The 13,326-nt window shown below is 44.4% G+C and overlaps 1 protein-coding gene across 2 annotated transcripts in view; it reads right to left on the bottom strand.

Annotated features, from left to right (window-relative positions):
- The window catches only part of HECW2 (HECT, C2 and WW domain containing E3 ubiquitin protein ligase 2), a 176,462-nt gene that overhangs the window by 24,754 nt on the left and 138,382 nt on the right, over positions 1-13,326 (bottom strand). For both annotated transcript variants that reach the window (XM_075430809.1, XM_075430811.1), the window contains exons 16-20: positions 12,262-12,364; positions 11,120-11,216; positions 9,195-9,278; positions 6,046-6,155; positions 1,977-2,097 (exon numbers count right to left, since the gene is read on the bottom strand). In XM_075430809.1, the coding sequence (XP_075286924.1) occupies positions 1,977-2,097; positions 6,046-6,155; positions 9,195-9,278; positions 11,120-11,216; positions 12,262-12,364 (515 nt within the window). The remainder of the gene's footprint in view (positions 1-1,976; positions 2,098-6,045; positions 6,156-9,194; positions 9,279-11,119; positions 11,217-12,261; positions 12,365-13,326) is intronic.

Below are 13,326 nucleotides of genomic sequence, written 5' to 3' on the forward strand. Positions count from 1 at the left end.
GCCTATGTCCTTCCAGGATCTACTTCAGATCTCAATAAAATGTCTCTTGTACAAACAAGTGTAGTTTAATTTTTTCTGCCCTGGTTCTTCCGTAAATTAAAGGCTTCAACGGGCAAGGTCCTGAAGTGGTCATTTTCATTAAGTTTAAAATCCTTTTGTAAGGCTGGGCCTCTCAGTCAGTCTTACTGTAACCAAGAATCTAACCTTTTATGTAAAAACCAATCTCTTAATGAGGAAAAAGATAAAACTCTGGGAAAGCACTGAATGGTGACTCCAGAATGACACATCCCTACATCTCCCCCGGTGTAACTGACGGGACAAAAAGTCTACAAGGGAAGGCAATTGTCCGAAACCAGACTGAAGCACCACATGTGAAAACATAATGTACCATCCAAAAGGAAAATTGTGAAAGTGAGGAAGTGTCATGAAGATCTAAAATACGATGTGAAAGAATCCTCCTTACTTGAACATTTTATCTTCCACCAAAAAAAAAAAAAAAAGTGTTTAATTAGTTTCCTGAAACTTAGCTTGCTTTATATTCAAATAGTGCCTTCCGTGTGCGTTTGCTTGGCCAGGCAGAGCAACGCCGGGAGCTGCTGCTGCGCGCAGAGAGGCCGCGGACCCCTCCGCACAGCCTCCGGCAGAGCCCGTGCTGGCCCCACTGCTGGGCAGAGCTCAGCCAGCGACTGCTCCGTGCTGTGCCGCAGGGACCCCGGTGCGGAGAGGCCGGGAACTGGGAAGGTACCTGGGCAACAAGAGGACCCAGGCGGTCTGCAGGTTGAGCTGAGGTCTTGCTTTGGGAAAAATGAGCAGGTTGGTGTATGCCTGGGAAAGGAACCTGGTGAAAGCTTCTGTTCAATGATCAACCTGTTGTTCTGCTTAAAAATCCGCAACGTGATGGCGAATAGGTCAGGGAAAAAAGGTGCAAGAAACACAACGGCTCTTACAGGTAGCACACGCCATCCTCTTCTACCAGCTGCTTGCCCAAGTTCAGGACAAAACTTTCACAGATTAAGCTTTAGGTGCTTATGATTTCGTTACATTATAGGCAGACAGCATCCAACCCCTGCCTCTTACGACTGCTTAAACAATCCCATTTTAGTCCCATTTCAGTTGTGGAAAACTGTTAACAAGCTCACATAAACGAACTCTGAGCTCTGCACAAATTCCTGCAAAATGTGAGAAGTGACTGGCTGGGGAAAATGAAATTAAGAAAGAAAAAAATCCCACCCCAAAAGCCCTGCCCTCCTGTTCTAATAGGAGACAAGTCAAAAAAAAGTTCTAGTGCCTCATGTCATGGCTACTATGAGAGTACCAAACTACGAGAGTTTGGTAGCTGGCACAAGACTTGGTAATTTACAAAATAACGACAGTATCGCATGATAAAGATCCTTAACAGAACCGTATGTAATCACATGATTACCAAATACAAGAAGAAGGGAAGACCTCCAAGCACTCTAGCATTCCGAGTGCTGAAGTAAAAATATTAGCAGCTTTTTAACGCGATCCTTAAAATTCAGTAACATTTAATTTTATGAGTCCTCATTACTTAAGAGGACTGTGATGTCAATACAGGCAATGATGTACAAAAGATAAGCCTATCTAGTTTTTTCAACAGAAAAAGACATGAGAAAACGTAACTGTTTATATCATAGCAACTGCTATAATGCAAGAATTCAGGTGCCTCCTGTTCTGCATGCCTCTTCCCAAGAGCTTTTTGGCACTGTATTGGTAATATTGTTTGTATGAAAATATAGTTGGAGGAAACACAGAACAGAAGTGCTCAGAACTTGCTGTGCCTTCTGCTACGAATCACGTGCTGGCACTACGCCTTTACCGCCAGGCTTTACATTTCCAGAAGTGCAAGGGTAACCATGACCTCTGCATTCCTTCTAATGGGAAGAAGCGTGCAGACGCGCAAGGCAAGGCAAGCTGCCCGAGAAACAAATCCAGTTTCATGAGATTCTTCAACGTACTTCAGTTTCCCTGGGCCTTGTCCATATCCTTTAGTCTCCAACTTCCTGTAGAAGTTCCTCAGCTTGGCTTCAAAGTCTCTCTTGTAGGGAGCCGGAGCCCGGGCGTTGGCACGCTGAGTACCTGCAGGCAGCAAGAAGCAAAGAATGAGCTGTAGTGACGCGAACGGAGTAACGTCCCATCCTCTACCGAGAAGACTCCTTAAGAGCAGAAAGCACGGCATGTGTTTGGCTTACAAATAGTAAAAGCTGCGTATCTTCAGACCTGCTCTGCGTCCCAGACTTTTTGGTTGCTTGTTTCCAATAGTCCCACCTTTCTAAAGCAAGTCTTCAAAGATCAAATGCAGGTCAATGCAAAAGATGGATCAAAAACCCAGCACCATCAACTGGAAAGACTCCACTTTTGTTTGTCAAGTACACTTTACGTCTAACCTTTAAAATAGCTCATGTAATGAATGCTCTGCTCTGTTCTGGTTTTCAGATTATCAGGAAAAACAAGAACTCAGAAATGAAGCATAAACAGACTGTACTCTGCTGTGCCCCTGCTGAATACATCAAGCTGAAGAAAGAAGACTTTTGGAAATTCCCTTGTAGAAGTTTTTCCTTCAGAAAGTACAAGGCAGAAAAGTATTGGAAGAATGGAAAGACTACTCACTTCAGTCTGTGGAACTTTTCATGTGTGACTGCAGGAACAGACACCATGGTCCTCTAAGTGAATTTATTTTTTTAAAAACTGTTTTTGAGGGTCAAATTCTTAAAAGCAGGGAGAGAGGATATCTGTATGCCAAAAAAAGGGAGCATGCCTCCACATCTGCATGTACAGCTCTAGTACATACAACCTACCTGTTTAGCCTGATCGATTCCGAACATTACAACTGTTAGAACTTCCACTGCCTCCCTGGATAAATTCCTTCCACTGATTTGACTGCAAGATAGCGTGCCGAAGAGGCAGTTAATCCCAGCCCGTTTAACATCCATCTTCTCACCCCCCATTTTTATAACCTTAAACTCCTCCTCTGCACGTCTGTGTAGACATCCCCCCCCCCAAAACTCAGGGGACGTTTAAAATGTCTCACACCCTACAGTACACACAGGCTGCCAACTACTTGTTTGCAACTGGTGGCCATCGAACAGGCCCACAACACAGTGGGAACAGAAACGAAGAGTTTCGAAGCACGTATCTGCAGACTTCCGTCTTTTCAGTGACAGTCAGTTCCTCATGGGAGTTTTCTTTTGGCTCCCTGTATGAAATTAAGCCAATGCAGAAGCATTTCTTGCTACTACAGGCGAAGGCATGAGAAGGCAGTGTTCAGGCTGCGGCAGAGCGAGCAGGCGTATCCGTTCCGCCTGCGGGCAGAGCCCGGGGGAAGAGGGCAGCTTGCTCAGCCCCGCAGCGCGCGGGGCTGACGGCAGCGGCGGCGAGCGCGTCCTGCGGAAGTGGCTGCTGGAGGAAGCTGCAGAGCCCATCTCTCTGCAGAGCTCGGAGAGACAACCCCGGAGCTCGGTGTTGACGCTGGATGCCATTCACAGCTCTTGAAAAGACCTATCTGACCTGAAAGACGCCTGCTGCTGCTTCTCGGCTGAGAGCGATGTGTGAGAGGAACCGGGAGCGTCAGGGGATCCTCAGAGCTCCAAGGGGAACGTGCAGGACCCCTCCGGAAAAACAAATCGTGGTCATTGATCCATCTAGAGCCGTTTCCCTTTTCTACTGAGAGCACCACGGGCTTCTACTGGTACACTCAGCTGAACCCTCCAGAAAACTTACAGAACTTGAAACTGTAAACAGCCTTTTAATTACCCGTCTTTCCCCCCTACTTTGTTTATTTCGCTTTGGGTCAAAGTAGGTACAAAAATGTAGTCACCATAAAAACACAACCAAAGCATACTTTAGCCTTAACCCCTGAAGCGAGTTCTTGCTGAGGGATACCGCAGAACATAAATCTGGTAACACACTACTGCACGGTTCAGAAATCAGCAGTATATCATTCTGTCAGCACATGACACGTCCTCATTGCAGGTCAGATGCGTATGCCAAGAAATTCCGGGGCAATTCTAGTGATTATTTCCTACCTTAGGAACAAAAGATGTTAACAGAAGAGCTAAAAAACGCCACCAATGTGATAATCGTATGTGATTTTCAAAGAGGTGATATTCTAAAGCAGATAGACAGAGCAGCTTCATCCCCATTCATCCTTCTCGAAAGGCCACGTACAACTGCCTGTGGCCGATGTGAACAATGGATCCTTAACAGCCAACCTCGTGCAGGGCAGCACAGCCAGCTTAGCTGGCAAAAATCACAGAGCCTCCACAGAAACGACGGGCTATTTACAACTTCCCATCAGAAAAGTCATTTGTACACCAACAGAAACTGCATACTTGCAGACTGACAGGGACATTCAATGCGCTCTCTATATTTTTCCATGACATAGAACAGAGATTACAGTTTTAAGGAGAACGGGACTAAAACCATCGCTGTTCATCCCTGACTGTGTGCTGCTTCTGAGGAACAGATGAGAGTATCACATGGTGAAGACTGAACGCATTTTGAAATTACTTTGTTGGAGCACAGCATGCTTTGGTGCATGTACTAGTAATGAAGAAATTACAGCTCTGAAAGCCCAAACTGTTTTTACTCATAAAAGACTGCCTGGTTTGCAGCTGGAAATAAGACGCATACATGCAGCTTTCATTCTTCCTTTCTTTTCAACAAAGGGAACCAGCTATACCTAAACCATATATGTATCAAAAAATATCAGTACATGCGAGTACTGTATTTGGCTGCTTTGCAGAATGCCCTAAGATCATTAGGATCTTCAGATAGTGCCTCTGAATAGGTCCAACAGAGGTCTTTGGTCCAGCAGCAGTAAAAGCTACCACTCAGGAGACGTTTATGAATGGTTTCAATCTGGTTTCCTGAAAAGGCAAAGCTTTTTATGATTGTGGACTGGGAAATGCCCATAAAAATCACAGTACAATTTCTGGTAAAATTTTCTTATTGTCTGAAACTACCTAGAGTTGCTCACATCCTACATTTATCTACACTTTTGTTCTCAAATATGTAGAAATCCCCTTAAGCCACTTCTGATTTACTCTAGTGATTTTACTTATCTGTTATCTTCTTGAGAACACTACAAACAGCGACATCTATGAACTTCAACTTGCCATACTTTGCCTTCAGAGGTCACATGGAACTCGTCACATCTGAAATAATTTAGTTCTGATCCACAACTTAGTTAACACGTGAAATGCCAATTCCATTCCATTCGGACGCGTGTATTTCCACACAGCTGCAACACGCTATCTTTCGAACTCACGTTAAGAGACAACGATCTGGCCGTATATAAAACTGTCACTCATGGCCCCACCGCCCCACTAACACTGGCATTTCAATGTACAGTTATTAAAGCTCATATTTTTAACACTCTAGGCAGCAGGATCCTGGCATGAGCAGTCACGTAGCTGTCTCATGTCAGCGAAGAACAAGTTTGCATGTTTTACGCATCCAAACAAAATCACCACCTCTGCAGCTGTAATGCACCAATCTTTTCTTCTGGCAAACCATCTCGTGAGCCCAAGGCAAAGGTTCAAGTCTGACAGTCAAATGCAGTCACGCTTGTTGCCTTTGCTCAAAAATCAGACTAAATCCTTGCTGTTGCTGGAGCAACAGAACTTGCATCTTCACAAAGGTGGGAAGTCATTACAGGCAGCATGATGTAAACTGAACTAGCTCTACCGCAGTGTCTTACAGGCACCAGCACAAGGAAAGCACTGCACCAACAAGCTGACCGACCGCTCGGAAGGCGCTTCAGCTCATCTAACTTCACCCATCTCCAAGCGGCGAACCGCAAAGAGGGGGTTACAGTTTCCAAATCGTAGGTTCTCGGCCTTAGGCTGCCACAGATTTCAATTTGGAAAGCAAACAAAAAAATTTTAGTCAAACAATTCTTCTGTTGTTTTTGTTGTCTGACTTCTGGGGAGGCAGCAGGCGTGCGCTCCTGACTTTACTGGTCAGGAACTGGTCCTGGCCAAGCGTGAGGCACGGTTTCGCACAGCCCCTGCAGAAGCAACTCACCCGGAGAGTTCTGAGGCGAAGACACCGGCGAGCCTCTCGGGGACTGGCAATAACTAGGATGAAGTAAGGCATGTGGCGGCACGTACGACATTATCTCCTCCTCAAACAAGCTGGTAAAAAGGAGCAAACAAGAAAGAACATGTTTATCGGCATGAATGGCATTTCCCACTTTTCAGGAATCAGTCTCTCCTTACTGGCCTGCTTCCTTGTCACCACACGCACTCAGCTTGCTACAAAGTACTTCACTGCCATTCCGTTAATCAGACTTGAAAGCTCAGTACTAGACAACAGTAATTACTACTTCTGTGGGACATCGCTATACATGACGTGGTGTCTGTTTTCAAGGTTAAAATACAGTTAATCGGCCTTTAAAATCTGCTCCCACCCCCCTTTTTTTTTAAACTTGTGTTCTCATTCCAAAGGGGTCAGTAACCTCCACACACTCCCCGGGCAGATCTGCAATGCTGTGCAGAGAGCAGGGACGGGGACAAACGTCCTGAGCCTCCAGGACGCAGAACCACAGCGGAATGGTTGAGTGCACTCAAGAGGAAGCGTGCTGGCACAACAAGCCACTTCCTTTTTTTATCTATTTTATCTCTCACACCAACACTGCTGCCGAAACGGGTATCACATCTAGCCTGCTCAGGTTAAGCTATTTCATGGCTCATCTATTATCACTGAACAACTTTTAAGAGAAAAATAACAAACATTTCGCAGCCTAATCACTGCATCTACGTACACAAGGTCTGTACACACACTAAAATTTCAGTCTTTTCCCCAAAATCGACACAAGCAAATCCAAAGAGAGACAGAATATCTAATATCAGCATGGATCTGATATCACAGCCTGTGTCTGATGTTGAACACAACACAGATAAGAATAAACTGTTGGGATCATGTGTAAAATTTATTTTCAGAACTTGAGCTACAGAAGAATCACGAGCCGATCTTTTACTATAGGTCTAGCTCAACCAGTGAAAGCAATCTTCAAATAACAGATGTCTCTTATTAAGTTTGTTCACTGAACAAATACCTAGAGATACTTGTTGCATGAGGCTCATTTTGGAACGGGTGTTTTCTGACGGTTCTTTCTACATTCATGACCATGTGTCGCTTTCCTCCCAGTTCTATTTTTGCTGCTGAGAACATGATAAAATATACACCACTACTTCAATCCTGGATGAAATGAAGAGTTAGGATGATGATTCGTGTTGTATACCAAACAACGTGTTTGGAAGAAGAAAATGAAAAATGTTTTCTTCTCAACACCCGAAGCATAATATAATGCCATTCTTGGAGTATTTTTAAAGATGTGAGGCACTGTATCTCCTTCACTCCCTAAAGACTTCAGGGTTGGTTTGCTTGGTTTTAGTTAGCTGCAACTTTATATTCACTGAAGCACGTGAAAAAATGTACAGTGTTCCCAAGACAGAAAAATATCCACCTAGTGATTCCAGCCACCCATTACTAGGCCTGCAGAGTGCTCTACAGGACAACGAAGCAGGAGAGGTGAGGAAATGGGTACACCTTCCCCAAGGCCATCCGACAGCCCAGCCAGACACACAACCCAGGTGTCCTGCGCCCCGGGAGGACTCGGACATCGTGATTAGGGTGTCCTTTTTTCAGGGTTTCATAGACAAGCGTCATGGTGACGCCCGCCCAGAAGATACTGTTTAAAGTAAAAATCCGCTGAGACTAAATAATGGTAAGAAAAGAAATTTCACCATCTCAGCACACCACTACTCTGACTCAGCCCACCTTTGACTTTACACCAGCATTTACTCACAAGGAGCTCACAACTACTCAGTCCAGTCTTGAGGTATAGCAGCCAGTATTTTGAGAAACTAATGGATGTGTAGATACCATTTTATTAAAACTATGTCCTCGGTGCAATAGCAGGTTCGATGATTAATAAAATAGGAAGAAAACCCTCAGCAACAGTTTTCAATTACGTATATTTTTTGGAAAAAAGCAGGTGAAGAAAAATAAAGTCTGAAAAATATGATAAAGGTATTCTAGGGAGGCACTGGCTACTACTTTTTTAAAAATCAGTTATACTGATTATTGCTTTTCTACAAAAGAAAGACTGCAATCAAAATTCTGAATTTGCTTTATTTCCACTATAAGAATTGTTTGCAGTCTTTGCTGTTAACAGAACACCAGGGGGAACAAAATCCAGTCAGAGAGCCAGGACAAAATCATTCATGCAATCTTTATCTCAAAACAAGTAGCTGAAGCCAGACATTTCTGTGTAAAACGCGTGTCATCTCCGTGTGTTATACAACACAACAAAAATCTTAAAAGATTTTTTTTAAGAAACAATATTCCCATTTAAAAAGAAACTTCAGCATGGCTTTAAAATGAGATATTTTTTTATAGCTGTAATTAATTCAGAGATTTAGCGACCAGAAAGGATTATCATTATGCAACCTGCTCTCAAAATGCTACTACTAACGCCAATCCTATTTCACCAGCTTCAATTTTAAATGTACTCGGGAATTTCTTGATGCACTTTTGCCATGGATGGGAATACAACACGAAGATATAAGGGTTTAATTCTAGCAAAAAACTGCCTTATTTTTTGAGTTTATTGGTTAAATGAAAAACATTAAAGCAGCAGCTTCCCATTTATCGAGCTCTGTAACAGTATTTCCTTCAGCAAAGGGGACAACGCTTGGCGGCTCAGTGCAGAGGCAGCGAGACACTCGGTACCAAACCCCTCCTCCGGTAGGGAAGGTCACGGATTCAGACTTCCCAACCCACAGAACTGAAGAGCTGCACTCCCGAAGCAGCAGAAGGCACCTTCCTGGGAGGAGGTCTAAACCACACCACCTGCCTACATGTCAGAGCGGGATGCCACACGGGCAGTCTGGGCAAACCCACCTAAATCACAAGCACAGCGCTCTTGTGCTCGCCCTTCCTCGGACCGAGGATCAGATTCCACCACTCCTGTGAGAAAACGTGACCTCCAGCCACCATCTAGAAACCGAACATCACAAAAACCAAAAATCTGACCCCGAGTTGCAGCTCTCCCAAGTACTGACGGGGAAAGGCTCAGGTGACCACGTCAGCCCACACTACTCGCCGACAGGCTCCTCAGCAGCCGCCACGGCATATTCCGTACGTGCAGCGAAAGCAGCTGGGCCTACCTGAGTAACATGACAAGGTCTGCATCACTGGATAAACGCACCAGCCCAGGTGTTCCCTCTGTCCGGATGAACTGGATCTTCTCCCTGTGTAAGCAAAAAAACACTTCCAAAATATCTTTTGCAAATAAGGCACTAACGGACACCACAGCAACAAGGGAAGGACAGCGTTTAGCATACAAACCTCTGGGACATGCTTCTCTTTCAGAAACCATTCTCTTCCCTGCCAGACCGTGTCCATGCGAGCAGCAAAATATTACAACCAAAAAGCCAATTTGTTCTGAGGAATCGTTCTCCTGTCGCCCTCATCTCTTGAGCGCTCAGGCTGCTCTAGATAGTACACCCAGCCAACCAGCAAAAAAAGATTTTTTAAAAATTCAGTCTTTCAAGTCTGCACTAGCTATGTCCCTGAATTCAACGCAGGAGGCTGCGCCCTGCGGGAGGACATTACTATTCTGGAAGTGAACTGTTTAAAAAAGTACTGTATTTTTTGAACCTTTGTACAAACGCAAGCTACCCACTGCAGTGCACACCTGGGATTTTAAAAGCGGGGCTTTCCTAACACACTGCATGTAAGAGCTCCTCCAGAAAAACCCGTGTACTACATCTGCCCCTCTGTCCCACCCAAGCATGCACCATTCCTCCCACACCCAGTCTGGTCACTATGGTGGAATCCATGCATCCTAAACTCCCAGCACGGTAACACACAGATTTTTAGGATTTACACCGAATGCAATTCTGTGGCTGCTTCCTGCTGCTGAGCCAAAGCCAACGTGTGCTGGCCACCTGCGAGCACGGCCCTGGTGTGCCCAGGGCAGGGACAGCTGGCCACTGCCAGGGCCTGCTACAGCTTACAGCAGGGCCCAGCGGCAAGGTGTGAGGAGATAAACAGTGGATTACAAAATACATCTTAGCATTTAGTTGGCAGCAACACCAGAAACCAGGAATCAGGAGGACGTTTTCTGGGTTAACTAACGTATGCAGCCCTCCAAATGAATGCACTGCACGACCTGTCAGGGTTACCCATGACAGTTGTGATTTCAATGATAGTTTTTTAAATACGTGCCTTTCACCATCTGTTATGATATAAATCATGTTTAACGTATAATAGATGCCTTTGCCAGAAGCCTTTTACATGGTTTAACAGCCTCCCAGTTTTCTCTGTGGTGGCTTGCAATGAGATTTGATCCTGGCTACATGCTCAATAACAGCATGACAAGTAGAATGTTCTCACTCCACCGTAAAACCTCTGAACAACAATTTCCTACCTCTAGTATACTTTCATCGTATATTTTAATAGACCCTCAACTTCTTACCACTTCATTCTTTTCAGGATTGAGAAATTGTTTTAGATAGAAAACGTAAGAGATCTTTTCAAATGATCTCTGTCCTATTCCACTGGCCACATACTGATTTTCCTCCTCACCTATGCAATCACTGTAATAGTGAAAATAATATTTAATAACATCCTCACTCTACTCCAATTGCACTGAGGTCCTGAAAAAATAGATTCCAGACAGTTGTACTAACCACTGCACTAAAAAAAGAAAGACAGAAAGAATTCATAGTGCAGGATTTTACTTTGGTCTTAACTGATCAAGCGTTACAGCAATGTCATCGGCGTTGGTCAGTCTCACAAAGCGTCAAATAGAAATGGACTCCACTCAGTTCCTAAATCAAGGTCTTAAAAGACTGACTAGGAAAAATGAAACTGGGATCTTCATGGAAGTATAAGAAATGTTACTGAAGCATCAGTTCTAGAGAAACATAGGAAAGGTATAAGGGAAGATACTTTACCTTAATCAAATATCCTAACTTCTAAAAGTCTACAAATTGTTATGTTCCACTGCTAATCTTCATGAAAGAAACTAATTCTAATTAGCATTTTGTATTGAAACGGGAATAGCAGACTTCACTGATTTTATTACCTGAGTGAATGATTCCTGGTAAGATCTGGTTGACGCTCTTGCAGAATTTCAAAGATATTGGGCTGCCGCAAAAACGCAACAATCTTGTCATTGTAAGCTGAAAACATCAACAAAAACATCATGCTGAAACAAGGAGATACCGAAAGACAGGCCTGCATTCCTTCTGAGTTTTGAACAATAACGACAGCAGACTTCGTCGTCGCAGTTTTAAGTTTAGCAGTGTCGTGCTACTACTTTTTCATGTAAGGCTACCGATCCTACTGTCATTTAGGGAACACACTTCTTGATTATGAACTAAATCTGACTGTGACACGTCCTTCCCACTGTTAACAGCTCTAATTTTGTTGGTAATTTCTATTATATTTTACCACTCACACTCTTAGCCAAGGCTGAACTAGAATATTTATTGCTAGAATAAAATTGGAGGGACCTTGGTTTTCACTGCACTGAGATCCATTCTCCAGCATGAAACAGCCACTGGCAACACCCGTATCAAATCCTCAGTAACTGTCGAGCCTGCAGTGTCTGCACACCATGCCTGTGGCAAGGGGAAGGGCTTAAATGAGCAAGGATTTTCAAGTAAACACGCCACAGTACAAAGGGCCAGTTATAGTCAATCGGATTAATTTATCTCGATTCAGCAGAATGTGACAGCTGTTCGACTCCATAAGCTAAATTCTGTTCTTGGTGGCACAGAAGTCAGTAACTTTGTGTGTCTGTAACTGAGAACAGAAGCTGAGCTAATGACTAATTCCAAGCTGATTAACACTTTCGGGAATCCTGCCAAAACAGATGCCCAGAAGTTGTACAAAAATCACCGGGAATACATGTGGTCCAACTGGGACACAACTTGGCTCACTGGCTTCAACTCCGCCCGTCACTGCTCAGAGCAAGTGAGCTGGGCAAGTTGAGGTTTCACACCGGTTGGTTCTGCACAGACACTTCTCAGAACCGTTCCTGCAGGTTGCAACTGGACAACTGGGAAATTTGGACGGGAACTGGGAAATGCTGATGGCCAGAAGTAATCATAACAGATGAGAACTCCCACCCACCCACGTCAAACGAAAAACCCAGCCGTGCACACCAACATGACACACTCGGGCACGGGGAGCTCCTCCGAAAGCGGCCGTGTGCGGACATACCGACGGGCACCACGTCCTGGTACTGAGCTCTGCTGACTGTATTGAACGTGCTGGACGGCCTCGGCAGCACTGGCGGTCCCGAATGGCGGGAGTCCTCTCCGACCTGGAAACACGCAAGTCACCGCAGTCAGCGTCTCTCTGCCAGCGCAGGCACGCGCGTACATGGAAGGGAGAACTCACAGTGCTTAAAACTAAGCTCATACAGAATCACAGAATGTTCAGGGTTGGAAGGGACCTCTGTGGGTCATCTGGTCCAACCCTCCTGCCGAAGCAGGGTCACCTACAGCAGGCTGCACAGGACCTTGTCCAGGTGGGTCCTGAGTATCTCCAGAGAAGGAGACTCCACAACATGTAATGGTTGGCATTTGCTCTACACTTCCAAACTTAAAGACCTTTAAAACATCTTATTACAAAAGCTCCAATGATTATAAAGGTTGTTTTTAAATCCAGTCTCTGAAATCACGAAGAAGCAAAAGTCCCGAGATATCTCCCAAGATCTTCGTGCTCTCTGATCATACTCTCAGAAAAATGGAAAATGATTTCCTGTAGGCACTGTGCTGGAAAAGGAATGCCACTGTTATTAGCCCCAGCTTCAGGCTGCAGTTCAGCTTTAGCTAAAAAGGCATTCCTTACACTGGTTCATGTCTGCTTTAGAGCATCTCCCTGTAAAAACTGGGTCAGGGGCTTCAAAACATCGAAGTTCGTGGCAGGGCAAATCCAAACAAAGTATTTTGAGAATTTCTTTCATTAAGTATTCATCTTTTGCAATAATGTATATTTCCTTGATGCAATGGTTTAAAAACAGGAAAAACAGCTGCAAATACGCAGTACCTAAGTCATCAGTGCAGAAGAAATAGTGGTGTTCAGACTGAGACACGTGCATACAAATGAACATCACCACATGCTTAATCCCAGAGTGGGAATACTGTGCTGAATTGCTATGGTGGAGATTCCTATCTGGAATGATACTTCTATTCAAGTTACTAATGTAACAGTATCAAGGAAATACGTCTAAAATTGTATGTAGAAACGTGGTTTAAGGAATTTCACGTCTCTAGGTGGAGT

Source organism: Opisthocomus hoazin, chromosome 9 (assembly GCF_030867145.1).
Source record: "Opisthocomus hoazin isolate bOpiHoa1 chromosome 9, bOpiHoa1.hap1, whole genome shotgun sequence".
Taxonomy (NCBI): domain Eukaryota; kingdom Metazoa; phylum Chordata; class Aves; order Opisthocomiformes; family Opisthocomidae; genus Opisthocomus; species Opisthocomus hoazin.